Source organism: Grus americana, chromosome 5 (genome assembly GCF_028858705.1).
Source record: "Grus americana isolate bGruAme1 chromosome 5, bGruAme1.mat, whole genome shotgun sequence".
Classification (NCBI taxonomy): Eukaryota; Metazoa; Chordata; class Aves; order Gruiformes; family Gruidae; genus Grus; species Grus americana.
In genome coordinates this window covers 51,631,606-51,646,824 of record NC_072856.1, presented here as the reverse complement: position 1 = coordinate 51,646,824, position 15,219 = coordinate 51,631,606, and the positions used below count along the sequence as shown (strand labels likewise).

Genomic DNA, 15,219 nt, shown 5'->3' with positions numbered 1-15,219 from the left:
CAAATCCCACCAGGTGAGGAAAGCACTCTCCTGCAGGTGCTGCCATTTTAGTCCCACCAGGGTGCCAGGTGTCTGAGATGGAGTGTGCTTGCTGGAGCGGCTGGCTTCTGACCTCCCTGCAGGAGGCCATTTTGCTCCTGGAGCTAAACTGGTCCTGCCCTGGTTTGCCTTTATTGCAGAGCCATTGATCTTACTAATTTAGGAGGCGTTTCTTGAGAGCCTTGTGATGGTACCTGGTGTTTGGGTGGAAGGAGGATCGGTGTAGGCTGCTTTAGGGTTGTTTTGCTTTGTTTTGCTTTCTGGGGTTTCATTCAGCCATAAGAAAGGAGAGAGAGAAAGAGAAATGATAATAAAAACAAAGTATCTCTGAACTTAGTGTAGAAATGGGACACAAGCAGAATATGCATATGTAAGTGGCAGAAATAATCTGTGTGTTGATAGATCTGCGGTAACACGGAGGTCTCTGTTGCAGGAGAAGGGTTTTCTTCAGCGTGTGCCTGCTGCAGGTGATGGGGATCTATTGAGGCTGCTGAGCTGGGCTCAGGATGGAGCACAGCTTTGATTCCCTAAAGAGCCCAGGGACACTTGGAAACCCTACGTCCAGGCAGCCTTTCAAATCATTTATCAAAGTGCCTGGTTTTCCCCCTCAATTCATTGTGCAAACCAACATTAAATACTAAGCAAGGAAAAACCCTACATTAAATAAACAGTTATAGGGGGGAATGGTGCAAATCCATTAGCTTTTGTCAGGTCTTCCTTATTTCTATTTTTATTTGTCATTCCTAATGGATTTAGTGCAACCTACTCCCTCCCACCCATCTCTACTAGCTCTTAACCCCTTCCCCTGGAAATTCACTCACTGGCTTATTTCATCATTAATACGCTAGTAGGCAAAAAATGACCTGCAAACCTTTAGCACAGATATATGTGTTGAATAATTTTTTGAATATCTGTTGGGTGAAGGGTTGTGTTTTAAAATTATTGCTAGGTTTTCATATACAATGTAACTATATATTTATAAGAAAAGGCAATTTGTGTCTTCTACAATTGTATAATCTAGATAATGTGAAGAGTATCAGATGACCAGTGGTTATTTAAATGAGTGCCCCTCTGACATGAAATTAGCACATCCCAGTAAATGGGCTGTTGGTCTGGAGTCTCAGGGATTTTTTTTCTTTTTTCTTTTGCCTTTGACTTTATAGGTGACCTTGAGCACTTAACTTCTTTTTTATTCCTTTGTTTCTGTGTCTCCTCAATTTTCTTTTCAATAGAGTAGGGATAATTACACTTTCCATGTATACACAGAAATTCTATAGGCTGAAACAGCATTATTAATGCTACTCGCTACCTAATCTCCCTCAAGTATGCCGTGTGACAGCCCGTCATGCTGACAGGCTTGTCTTCTGGGCTCTCCTGCCTTCCCAGCCCAGTCTCCCTGCGTCTGTTTGATCTTGCACTTTGTTCCTCCCCAGCAGTGTCACAGCCTGTCTTCTTCAGCACCCAGACTTCGCCTAGCCTGGAGAGGCTTTGGGGGATGTCTGGGGTTGCTAGGCACTAGCATGAAACAACATGCTACTGCTTTATATAGGAGTGAGGCATTGTGTAAGGGCAGTTAACAGCACTGCTTTCTTCAGTTGCTTGCAGGATTTCCATATGGCAGTCGAATAGCTTTATAGGGTGGTTTGCATATAAACTCAACAAGGAGATACTTAACAGGCTAAATGTGACTCTTGCAGTTGGTTGACATAATGCAACACCTCCTGAGCCTGTTGGAGGAGTCATTTTATAATGAGAGCAGTGGGAAGCTAATGCGGCGTAGCCAGATCCACTGCAGGCTGTAGGCAATAGTATCGTGCGAGCTTGCCTGTGCCCGTGGACATACAGGTGCTGGAGGAGAAGTGGAGGAGCAGTGGACCATCTGTGCCCATGGTGTCATCTGGTGGTGGGTCACCATGGCTGAAGCAGCGATAGAGAATCGTTCCAGACCCAATGTTGAAGTGCCCCTTGCGGCATCAGGAGCCTGGACTCTGGGGACAAGCCTGGGGTTGGCAGTCTTTGGCGGCAGCTCGGGCTTGATGGATGTCTAGGTCATGCACTAGAAGACATTTCTGACTTCTCTGTACGCATGAGGGGGAGTGCCGAGGTAAAAAAAATGCTTAAAAGCCCATGAATTCCTTCATTTGTGTAAACCCCGAACTGTCCGCGCAGTCACTTCTGTGCTGTCTCGCAGGCATTGCTGTGAGATGTTAACCACTGTTTCCTTGCTCTACATGGGGCAGGCAGATAAGGCCACAGGACTTGTGCCTGTGGCTCTACTTATGGGGCGCTCTTTGGGGGTCTGTCTGGGGGTCAGCCTCTAAAGGCACAGCTGAAGGGAGCACGGCCCTCTGCAGAAAATGGGCCCTTCACTCTGATAGCACGTACAAATCCAAAGGGACAAAGAAAACTTGTAGTACATCTTGTGCTGATGGGACTTGAACTCCTTTAACGTTGGAAGACCACTGGACAGTGTGCATTTTGGTAGCACTTTCTTGTGTTGCAGGATCTTCCACTGTCATCTCACCTGTGAAATAGGTATTTTTTTGATGATGGAATACCACAGCCTTTCCTTTTCTCCAGCTGTTAATTCACAGCACTGGTCTGGCCTCTTTATTCCTGTAGCATTGTTTATTTGCATGCTTGGCTTCCCGTTTGTTTTGGGGGTTTCGTTTTATTTTATTTCGAGGCTAAGTAGTCCTTTTCCACTATAATTGTGTTTCTCATTCTCAGTGAGGTTACTTATCCACCCAGTCTCTCCGGTTGGAAAGGCAGTGCCCATTTTGTAACTGGAAGGACACCAGAGGTGCAGAAATGTTTAATGACCTTGGGGCAGAATCAGGCCACTTTTCTAAAGGCAGACCAGGGCTTGAAAAGGTTCGTGGCTGTGTTGATGTCTGGGGTAGCTCATTGAGCAGGTGGGCTAAAATATGGAGAGATAGGCATGAAAGCAGAGACTTGGACTTGGGTGATTTGAACTAATGGATGTTTTTACTTGGAGCAAAACAAGATTTAAAAAGCCCCAACCTTTTGTTTTCTTGAGAAAAACCGGTGATTTCTAGATGCAGCTGGTTTACTTGGGTTGAACACTATACTCCAGCAAGCCTTCCCATCAAACCTTTAATTTCATGCATTAAATGAGCATATATTTATGGTCATGTAATTGTGTTTTAGCTAGTCAGAGCTCTTTTTCAGCTTTGTGCTTGAGCTGAGCTGTGACTGCTAGCTTACTGAAAAAAGAGTTGAAAACATGCAGTAGTGGGTGTGAGGGTTTTGTTATGCTACATGCAAATACTACTTCAGTTTTCCCTTGGTGTCAAGCTGTCACATAACACTGCCAAACTTTCCTCAGAAGGGCAGGGGAAGTTTCTAACTCTTTTGAGTTCATAGGTAACGGCAATTTTGTGTGAGTGTTTCTGAAAAATAAACACTTACCGTGACGTTGTTACTGTCATTAAAATTGCTGTTAAGGTCTATAGTGCAATTCTTTAAAACTGGCCATATAGAATTTCACTCGTCTGTGCTGGAAACGTTGGAAGAGAACGAAGAAAATCTACCCTTAAACTTCATGAATAGTTATTTGTAATTTTTATATGAGATTACAGTGGATCTAAGGAATGTGTTTTATAATAATAGCAATCATTGGCAGTGGCTTTGCTTTTCTTTCTTTAAGAATTCCTTAGCAGTTGTATTTCTTCTTTTTTTTTTTAAACTAGCTGACCTCAGATGGTTCAAATGCTCTGTTTGTGTCTGTCTGCCAATTACTTCATTCGTTTAAAAAAGAAGCAGTCAACCCACCAAGTTCATCTGCAAGGCACATAGCTGTTAAAGGAGGATAAAGGTTTACTATTATCGTGACTAATCATAAAAATTATTTAAAACTGAAGAGCCAATGTAGGTGAGCAGAGCAAGCAACATGGTATGTGTCCTTATAACTTGAAATACCAATGAGTAAAGGTAATCAACAGAGTTCTAAACAGACCAACTTCAGCATCTTAATCTGAAATCTTCCTCAGTGTTTGCCAGCTAAATAGTTTAAAATTTGTTATGTAGTATCTTTCCCCAGTTTTGATACTAGCATGCTAATTCTGCCACATGTAAATTAGGGAACTACAATTCCGCATTGGTCCTATTTTAGCAGCGATGCCCTTCATTTAGAGGAGGGCGATGCTAACCTGAGGGATGGGTAGCTGAACTAAAAAAGTAAGGCATGCTCTTCTCAGCATTGCTGTCTGGGAGTAACTAGCACAGAGCTGGCCGTTGAGTAGTGATCCTGGTTGCACAAGTTCTCTTTGGGTATTGAAAAGCCTCTCTGCCCTTGCTGTTGCAGTGCTGATTCAACACGGCATCAAGTGGTTGCAGTTTCTAGTCTCAGTGAATTTTGTAATCACGAGCTGCTCTTTTTCCATAGAGCCTGCACAACATTTGCAAACCTTCAAGAGCAATGGCGTATTTGGTGAAGGATGTATAATCTATGTTGTATTCCAGGATGGTTTTTAAGTCGCTTTGCAGGTTTCTCTGCATAGTGCAAGAAAATTATTTAAGCAAGTCATTCTCTCCTGAGGTGGATTTTGGAGTGCTTATTGTGTTCCTTTTGGTGCGTTTCAGAGCTGAAGGCAGGATGTCATGAGATGCCACTTGGAAACTATTTTACTTCCCTTCCTCCTGCCTCTTTGTCTCCTCACAAAAATCTCTCACTTTTCTTAGGAAATAGATTTTTTTAGTTTCTTTTCATAAGGTGAGGAGAGAGGAATTTTGTTTAGGAGGAATTCTTGATGTTAGTTTGCTGTCCCTGGGAACCAAGCAGACACCTGTTTTAGTCAAGGTTTCCAGAACCGCTCTGTGTTTTGGGTGATGGCAGTGTCCGGCGGTGGGTGAAATACCCTGCTCTTTTCATGGGTAGGTGTTCCCATCATGCCTGTTCTCTTGGGAGCTTCTACGGGTCCTTGCTGCCTGACAGCCCTGGGCATGCTCTCACCACCCCCAGAGCTTGCATGCTCAGGTGTGAGCAGTCAGCAGTGGTTCCAGAGACACCACGTCTGTGAACAGGAGGTTGATGACTTCATGCTACCTCATGAGATGTGATGCAAACATAAAAGTTGAGAAACGTTATTCTCGCTTGTACCTTATGCAAGGAAATCTGTTTTTGGTGTAGAACAATTCTTTTTTCAGATGCTGGTCCTGGCTGTAGTTACTCAAAAGGTTGTTCTAAATTCTGTGGTGACATCATGGATATTTCTATCATCCATTTCTTTTTGATCCTATAGAAACATTTCTGTGCTCACATGGCATACTTGGACACCTGTAGAAGCTGTGTGGCATTCCGATGGATAAACTTGGTGGCAAATCTGTGTGAAGGGTTTGCTTCCAGCCTGCTGTTGCAGGGTAACTGGGCACAATGAGCTCAGGATAAATATTTCTTTAGAGTAAGCACCTTTTGATACCCAGTAGTCTCTCCACTATTACTTGCAAAGAGGTCATTTGCCGTAACAATGGTAGGTTTCATCCATGAGAGCAAATCCTAAGCTCAGTAATGGTGAATACTGACACCCAAAGGTTCCTCATCGCTGCAGAAGGTGGTGTTAAGTGTTATTCGCAGGTCCTGTGTTAATGACTGCAACAGCTTACACTGAGCTAGGCAGGGACTGATAAGTGACAGTGGTGTGATTTCAAGATTTGATAGCTTGGTTCTGCAGATGCTAGATGGACACGTCCTTTTATCGAGTAATAGGAGTTTTCTGCTTTTTCTGCTTGTTTTTACAGTTTCTGAAGCACCCCTGTAACCAACACAGCATTGTTCTCAAAGATGGTGTACATCTATACCGCTTCAGCCTGGGTAGCAGCCATATGCCTAATTCATATTGCTGACAGTTTTGGCTCGTGGGAGTCTAGCTATGGTCAGTCATCCCCTCCTGGTTTGGTAGTGGAGAAGAAAAAGGACAGATCTACTCAGTGGGGAGTTGTTGGCTTGGTTTTGGTTTTGTTTGCTTGTTTAAAGTGGCAAGGTCCTTAACTCAAAGAGTTCCACTTCATAATTCTCAGCTTGCCTGTAGTCGGGGTGCCTGTGCAGAGCTATGCGGTCGCTCACGCGCTCATGGGTGTCTTGTTTCAGTTCCTCTCCTCCCAGCCTACCCAGCTTCCCCTGGCCCCCATGTGTCCCTGCCCAGCATCTCCCTGTCTGTGGTCTCAGCTGTGCGGCTCTCTTGGTCTTTCCCTCAGGCCCATGTCTGCCAGCCTCCCTGCCAGCTCACCCCAGCTCTCCCATGTATGCCTGCTCTCTGTCACGCTGGTTTTCCTGTTCCTCTTTGTGTCCAGCCAGAGCCCTGGTTTTCCTTTCTCAGTGTGCTGTTCCAAGACATGCATTGGGGTGTCACCACGGCTCCTGCTGCAGAAGGGGTTCCCATTCCCCTCCCAGGCCCCCTGCATCCATACCCTGCTTTGCAGCAGTGCTGGGTACTCATCAGACCCTTCATGTGAGCCAGCTTAATGAGTTTAAATGACGTAAAATTATGCCAGCACAATAGTTTTTTTGAAGGAAAATGACTGAAATGGGCTTGTGGAAGAAGGGCTGGGCACATGCAAGAGGGCAAGGAGGAGAACAGGGCAGCAAGGACCAGGGAAGCAGCAGTAGCAGCACAGACCCCTCCATCCACTACATCCATTTTGGGGGATGTTCCCGTAGGGACCCTCTTGGTGGTGATGCTGCTGCTGTGACATGTGGGCGCCTTGGTTTCAGCATCATCTCATGCAGATTCAAAGTGGGAGCTTCAGAAGGTACAATTTGAAATTGCCAGCATCCCTCTGAGCCCGCATGTTTTGCCGTTTCTCTACCTGCTCTCTTCCCAAAGCTTTATTTTGGGCAGACTGTTTGTATGGCAATGAAAAGAACAACCCTGGAAAAAAGTTGTGTTCCTAACACATTTCAAGTCTGTGCTAAAATAACCAGGGAACAAAATTCCTCAAATAAACATTTGCCGGAATTTTTATATAGACAGGGTATGTATTTTTTCCCAGCCATTGGTCTTGGAAAGAGCTCAACGCACAATTTTTTTTACTGAGCTTTGGCAGACGATAGGTGATATCTAAGGCCAGGCAGTTAGTTGCAAGGTATGTGGAAACAAAGTCATTATAATGAGGAGTTTTAATAGTAGATAATGCTGTTATCCTTAACCATAACGACCAAAAGAGCTGACAAGCAGCATTTTAATTCTTTTATTTTTCAATTTCAAACTTTTTTCCAATTATACGAAAAGATGACCAGACGTTTTTGTTGGATCCTAATAGGTTGTGTAATGTAGGCTTTTAAAACTTTCATATGCAATCCATTGGGAGAAAAAACAATTGAATACTGAGTGTATCAAGTACCTTTTCATGGCAATGCACTGGTTTTAATTGTTGGGGAGGAATCTGATTTGTGTATTTGAGATATGAGAAAGAACAAATGAATTAATAAGTTTGGATTTAGCACACAATATCCTGATACAATCTACATATATATTAGGTGACAGAAAAAGGCATAACAATTTCTTACTAGAAAAAATAATCGGGATTTTTTTTTAAAGAAAAAGTAGTCAGTCATAAACTTTTATGGGGTAACTTCTACACATTGCTTTCTCTCCCCATTAGTACCTTTGAAATAGCTTACCTGCAACCATAGCCTACTCTTGGAGAAGGTGAAGGGGACTTGTAGTAACACTCCCCTTATTTTTAACAACCTAAAACATGAATGCAGAAGCAGTAACCTGTGATGGGCAGAGGTGAGGGAGGAAGGTGGCTGTGCCTGGCCCTGGGAGGAGGCGGTGTGTCGGGAGGTCTGAAAGCACTCCAGTGCCGAGATGATCAGGGGGCTGTTACCCACTCCTCAGTCACTTGTTGCCTGGGAGACAAACGTAATCCAGAGATTTTTTTTCCCTTCCTTGCTGGTTTTTGATTGGAGCCACTATTGACTTTTGGCTTGGAGGAGGTAGTGAAGCAGCACGCCAAGTGTCATAAGATGGAAATTAATCACTAACCGATGGGTCTGAGTTCCAATGATTTCCTTTCCTGTGATTGCTCTGTATATAGGAAGACTAATGGCACATCTAAACAGACAGTTAACGAAGCTCTTCACACCTCCGACAGTCAAGAAGGATCCTTAACCAGATGACACTTCAGTTTTCTTTTATTTCTGCTCTCTTGTGTGGTTGTGGAAAAATAAAAGTAACTATCTTAAAAAGGGAACTTTGCATGGCTGGAGAGCTTTTCCTTAAATTCTGTTTGGTTTTGCTGCTAAATTATAAGTCAGCTCAGATGCAGTGAAAATATAGCAAGTCTGCCTTCCCAGTGTTTCTGTTAACAAGGAATATAATTCTTGTCAATACTTTTTGTGTGAGAGAGTTTCTGTTTTTCAGTGAGATTATTTTTGGCTTTTGCAGGAATATAGGCAAGCCAAACAAATTTAGCTTAACAGTAATGACAGGTTTTGAAGTTACTCTTCAGTAGTGACTTCATCTTGTAAGGCCCTCAACTTGAACTAACTCTGATGGGTTTTTGGGAGTAATCTCTTCCAGGTAGATGAAAAGCCTGTCTTGGAAGTAAATGAAAAAACAGAGAAGTTTGGAAACAATATGTTGTGTTCCAGCAAGTACAAATAAGGTAGATGGTATTTAAGTCTAGCTTTTTTTTTTAAGCTTATCCCATGCTGTAAGGAGTAAGGAATCCAGCAAAAGTTTTCTCCTGAAAAACTTCCCTAGTTTTGCGTGTTGCTTGCTTAAAAGGAAATTTTATGTTGTTCTTGCTCTGGCTCTTGGATGGAGCATGGAAGTGGAATTTGAGAGGTTTGGATTCTATTTTTTACTCTGTCCTTTGCCTAAAAAGTCACTTACCAGGCTTATCATGTCAAGTCTCTGGCTCATTGTCCCATATTTAAAAGAGGGCTAAACGTAACAACCTCCTTTTTGCAAACTGTTCTGAGACGTGTGGCACTCAGCTTCCGCCACTGACACCAGCAGTGGATCTTTTAGTCACCTACTGTAGTGCTTGACTGAGATGAAAGCCCAAGAGTCTTGCTTGCTCGCTCTCTCTAGCCCCTTGAATCTTGGGCTTTTTGGCCATGCAAGGGCCCTGCTTCACCTCGAGAGGTGGAGGATATCTCCCCTGAGGCTGTTCAGTGGCCTTCTGGTAGAGTGCCCTTGGGAAGCAAGGGGAGAGATGAGCTTGAACCCTGCCGTCCTGAAGAGGCTTGACCCCATGTTCCCAGTTCCACTAGAGCAGCGTGCAGAATTTGGTTCCTTCTTCATCCTCTCCAGCAGATGTGCTTGTTTCTGAAAGACAGTGGTCGCGGCTCCTGCAGGTTGTGCCAGCCCCCCACCGCTTTTCTTTTAGGCCAATTCCCAATGCAGTGCTGTGAACTTGGAAGATGTTCCCACAGAGCCATCCAGTGATGTTGAGGAAGATTTTTCTTTTTCATTTTTCTGTTTTTTGGGGGGACAATTTAGTGCAGATTTGCTGTCTGTAAGCTCGGAAGGAGGTCTGTAAGCACTTTGCATGTTGCACTGTGTATCCTAAAGCTGTCAGTAAGGCAGAGGATTTCTTAAGAGTTGGTGGGGCTCCACAAAGAAGACAAGTTTTTGAAAGGAAACAAGTGTCTGGTTTTGGTCTTTCTTGTGGCTTTAGGAAATAATATCCCACTTTTGGTGTGATTTTTTTGTTTGCATGCGTTTGTTGTTTGACACATGAAACCGAGAGCCTTGCTCCACTGATAGAAGTTGGAGTTGAGTTAAGGGATGGCCCAGGGTTGGAAAGCAGCTAGAGGCGCAGCCTCCTCCCCCTGTTCCAGAAGACGTCAACATATACCAAAAATCTTATCATAATGCCTTGAAAGCCTGCCAGTGGAGTTCAGTCAGTAATTAGGATTGGTGTTTGTTTTTACGTATGCTGGAGCAGACCAAGGCTGCTTCTGAGCTATCATTTTGTATGCTTTCATAGTGGAGCCAAGGGAAAGTTGTTTTTTCTGTTTGTTTGAGAACTCGAACAGAACAATTCAAAATATCTACACTCTGACCTCTGATGGGATTGAGACAAGGGCTGAAATTGCACTGCTCGTAACTGCAGAATAAATACTAAATTTTAGTGTAGTCTTCGCATTACAGATTGACTGCTTGAGTTGCTCTGTGTGTCCAGAAAGGGTAATTACAGTAGCTGTTGTTTTAACCGATCACAATTTCACAACACCCTTAAATGGTTTAAATGCTGATTATACTGTGGGCTTTTTTGTTTGTTTGTTTGTTTTGGGGTTTTTGGGTATTTTTTTTCCCCTTGGGGGAAAAAAGATGATTAATTTCCTCTTGTAGTATAATGGCACTGATGTCATGTGGGTTGAAGGATTAAGTCCTTTTATTTTTAAAACAGTTGCTAGGGTGTTTAAACCCCTCCTTTTTAACCCTGTTTCTTGTTAGTATAACAGGAAAAGGAAAAGAAAATCACTTTCAAAAAGAATCTACTTTTCTTCAAAGTTTCCATTTAACAGTAACTGTAGCTTCTTATTTTTGCAATATGGGGTGATGGGGAAATTGCCACATATTATTAAATCATATTAACTAGTAACAAGGGGGGGGGAGCAACCAAACATTCATTCTTAATTTTTTCCCCCCAGAAGTGTGATTTAAATTATACAGTCGCAATACATTATTAATGGAGCAATAATCTCTGGCAAGCAAACTATGTTCACTTCTGTCAGACAAAAAACTCAAACCCACTGCTTTTCCTGACAAATACTGCTAAATAAATAAGGCTATACCATTAGATCAAATATTTGATTTTTTTTTTAATTCTTTTTTCTTTGCAGAGTATTGGAAAGGGGTCCTTGTGGTGTATAGACCCAGAATATAGACAAAATCTTATTCAGGCTTTGAAAAAGACACCCTATCACCCATATTCGCATGTGTTCAATACACCTCCCACATCTCCTCAGGCATATCAAAGGTAAGAACTAGATGAATTTTACAACTCTAAATGTTTTCATCCAGTGTTGCGTATGAATCTTGGGTAAGACGTTAAATGTAATTAAGCTATGCAGTTTGGAAATGTGCTAGCAAAGAAAGCCTGGGAGCGTTGGCGGCAGCCTGGCCTTGCTCAGTGTGTGTCCGGGACGCCCTTACCTGCCCGTGTCGTGTCCCCCTGCGTGGCGGCAGTGAGTTCCCCGAGCAAAGCTTGCAGTCCTACGTGAGCCACAGAGCCTTTTGGCAAAAGGATGCCTGAAATTAAAATGCATATAAGAAGACGGAGAGCTCTGAAATGTTCGCTTATTCCCTTTGCAGTAGGTGAAAGCACAGTACCCTCGCTGTGAGGAAACGGGCTCGTTTTTTTCCCCTGAGCATGCTACGGGGCCTGTGTTGCCCGTGCAACCGTCAGGTCTCTGTGCAAGCCCTGTGCCGAGGTGACTTAAACAGCCTTTGTTGTAGTTATGTGCTCCCTGGGCGAGTGCCTGCCCTCCAGGTTATCCTAGAGGGGTGTGGGGAGAGCAGTAGCCGTTTTTCTGCCTTACTTCAGTGAAACAGATGTGGGGCGGATTTTTTTATTTGTTTTGCATTTGGTTTTGATCTGGCCGTTGCTTATGACTAACCATAGCAAAGGAAGCAAGATAATCTACGACTGCCATCCGCAAAGCAGGGAAGCAAACACTGGGTTTTGACACAACTGCTTTCTCCTCGCTGCTAATACAGAAATAGTTTTCTTCACTTTTTCCAAACGTGGCAGCATGTCACGATTGGGTCAGAAATGCTGGTCATGGCAGGCACTGTACCGCACCCCACAAAATCGGGGTAGCCGTAGCAGGGGTCAGCAGCATCACCATAACTGAGAAGTGACTGCGATGGCTCTCGTGGGGTTTTGGGTTTGGGAGTTTTTTTTGATTATTCTTTTTTTCCGGAGCAGTTTCAGCATTAGTGCTGAGGCGTGGTGGGGAGGGCTGCGGTGGGAAGGGCCGGGGGCGAGGATGAGGATGGAGATGGGGACGCGGAGCTGGCGCGGGAGAGGCCGCCGCCTCCCGCCCTTGCCGCCCGATGAGCGTGATGGTCGCCATAGCAACGCGGGCGTCTCCCTGGCAACGCGTAGCCCAGACAGGTGCCGTTGCATCACGGGGCCGCGCGGCATTGCCTGGCGAAAGGACCGGCCGTTGGGGCTCTGCCGCGCGCCGTTGCCGTGGTGACGGGTAATCCTGCGCGGCAACGGCAGCCGCTCTGAAACTTTTTTTTCTTTTCTTTTTTTTTTTTTTTGAAAATCGGGATCCGGTACCGCGTTTTGTGTCCCTCATAGGTCAGGAGAACTGCAGGCACTGGGTTTTTTCTGTGCCCGGTTTTGAAATGAGCGGCTGACACGGGGTCAGCCAGCGGCGAGAAGTGGCAGGAGTCCGGGATTTCCTGAAGCAGCGCGGGTCACTCTGTCTGCTGTTTCACGTGGAGCTCTAGAAAAATGTTTTCCTTAGTACCACCTTTAGAAGGGATTTTCCCACTTTTACTTTTCCCCTGCTCCCAACAATCCCACTGCTACAGTGCTTTGCAGAAGGACAGATAAATAATTTGAATAATGGCATTAAAATTGTAATTTGTATGTTTGAGCAAAGCTTGTTACCGGAGCCTCACTTTACCATTTCTGTTGCCTTTTTAAGAATATTGTAATTATGTACATACATATTTATTCAGAGATTCTTTATATCAAATGAAAGTGTAATGCACGTCTGACATAGAAATGGAGGGATTTTGATCCCTTCTAATCCCTGCAAGCAAAACCATCCAGCAAACACACGCAGTTGAAAGCAGGAGGATCTCTGATTTTTTTATGCCTGAAGTGACTGTTGCCTAAATGGGTCGGGTTTGCCAGAACCACTGTGCAATATGCTGGCAGATGTTGCCTGCAGGAGCTCGCGGATAGCTTTCCCAGGTTAGGCTGAGGGAAGTGATGCAGCAGTGCTGGCGTGAGTGGTCCTTGAAGGGACAAGCCTGGAGAGGCACCCCGGCTGGGTGCTGGGTGTCGGGGAGCCTGCCTCGGGGCGGCTGCCCTGCACTCTGCACAGCTGCCTGCCCGCTGCTCTCCTGTCCTCGCTGCGTGCAGCAAAGGACGCCTGCAGAGCCGCAGACCTCAGGCAAAAGTCATGCTGCCCTCTTCTAGTGGGGTGGGTGGGCAGAACCTCATAGCCTGTTTTCAGGTGTGGGTGAGGAGAGGTGTACCGGCACGTGCCAAAGAGCAATGGATTTAAGAAAGCATTCTGAAAGGCTGACTGCTTTTGCCGATGCCCAGGCATAGCTGGGCAAGTGGCAAAGCTATCTTCTTAAGGGAGGGAGAGGGAAGGTGCTACCGAAACACCCGCAAGCGAGTTCCAAAACTGACAGGGAAACTTCCTCTCCTTGGAAACCGTGGGATGTCAGAGCTGCTGCTGCACTGCTTCTGCTGCCAAGTGCTTTCAAGTCTTCCTTGTAATGACTGCATCATAAAACAAAGAGCTTGCGTGGCTGCAGAAGCAAGTGCCTCACAAATAGAGGCCCAAAGGAAGCCAGGTTTTATATCAAGAAACTGTAGTCTTGCTGTTATTTTTAGCTAGATATCTTTTAGCAGTTTTGCTGTCAAATAAAACTTAATCTTCCTGTGGGCTTCTAAAATATTTATTTATCTACTAATGACTGGCGAAACACCAACACAAGGCTAGTTTAGGCCATCAGTGACTGTTGAATTAATTGAATTATGCATTGGCAGTTACATGGCAAAATAATTTTTTCGAATATATTTCTGGTATATTCACAAGGAGTTGAACATATCCCTGTGTGTTTGGAAAAACAGTAATCCCATATGTACGTGATTGCTTTCTCATGTGTACAGAGACTTCGGTAACAGGTAGAAAATGTAAATCCACTTCGCCATCATCGGATCTCCAGAGCAATACATTGTCATAGTAACAAATTCCATGGGAAATTTTTCTGATGGTGAAGATAATACATCTAGAAAAAATCCTTGGGTGGCAGAGGTTTTGCTGTCCATCCGTCTTACACAACTGAAACCCGCAACTAAGAGAAATTATGTCACCAGATATTAATGAAATATGTCTGGAATCAGATAACTCGCCAATATTACTCCTGCCTCTAGGAATGGGATTAATTGGAGAAATTACAGGGTTTATAAGAATCAGTTGGTGCGATTCCACAGGGGCAAATCGACCTATTGCTTGTCTTTATGAGATGTTTTAGAAGAGTAAGGATACAGAAATGAATCATGTGTGTTCTGTTCAGTACCTGCGTAAGCAGCTTAGGGGTGAATTGAGTACAGAGTGGAGGAATGTATTATAAAAATATCCCAAGCAAGGTGATCACTGAACAGACAAATTCTCCTTTTCCGAACAGAGTTAATTACATTAGATAACTTAGCTTTACAACTTCAATAGAGCATCCTGCATAAACATAACTCCTTTATGAAGGAGTTTTATGATGTGAACCCACACATTTGGATGGCTGAGTCAGTGTTATACTAGTATCGTTTGAGATTAGGCATATGACTCAAATCAGGAAATTTGGATTACACTGGGCTCCATGTGTAGACCATAGTTTTGGGGAAAAAAAACAACATCGTAGTGTTTGTACATAAGAAGGAACTTCAGACTACAGTTGCAATTCAGGGTGAAGATTATCTGTAAGCCGTAAGAAGAAGAACATGGTGATGTGAATTAGTTCATTTTAATTGAATTGGATGTGTATTCTTGAAAAACAATACTCATGCCAAACAAAAAACCACCTTGGATTTTTATCTGGTTCTTCTAATTGAAGCATATATCATGTCATTTACAAAGAATTTCAAGGATGAACTAGCACCGATACACAGAGTTACAAAGAAAAAGCTCTCTCCTTGGTGTGGAAAAATTGGTGCTTTAGTCTAATGTGGTTCTTTTTCAATATTTACAATTGTGTTGGCAATAGCAACCTTGAAATATATTTACAGACTCAAGCTTGGTTAAGTAACTATGTAAGTCAGTGCCCTGATATTTCATCTATATGCTTTATTTCCACTTTTCTGACTCTAACTGAACTGTAGGTGGGATTTTCTCTTCTAGTAGCACTTCGAGGAGATCTTGAAATGGATTTTTCTTTTCTCTGTATGTATTACACAGGGCTAGTTCTCAATTGTATTTCTCTTTCTATTGCTGAAAACTATCAGGAAATA

The 15,219-nt window shown here is 43.8% G+C and overlaps 1 protein-coding gene across 11 annotated transcripts in view; it reads left to right on the top strand.

Annotated features, from left to right (window-relative positions):
* Positions 1 to 15,219, top strand: part of FOXN3 (forkhead box N3) — a 211,729-nt gene that overhangs the window by 93,241 nt on the left and 103,269 nt on the right. For all 11 annotated transcript variants that reach the window (XM_054825850.1, XM_054825848.1, XM_054825846.1 and 8 more), the window contains exon 3: positions 10,862 to 10,998. In XM_054825850.1, coding sequence (XP_054681825.1) covers positions 10,862 to 10,998 — 137 coding nt within the window. The remainder of the gene's footprint in view (positions 1 to 10,861; positions 10,999 to 15,219) is intronic.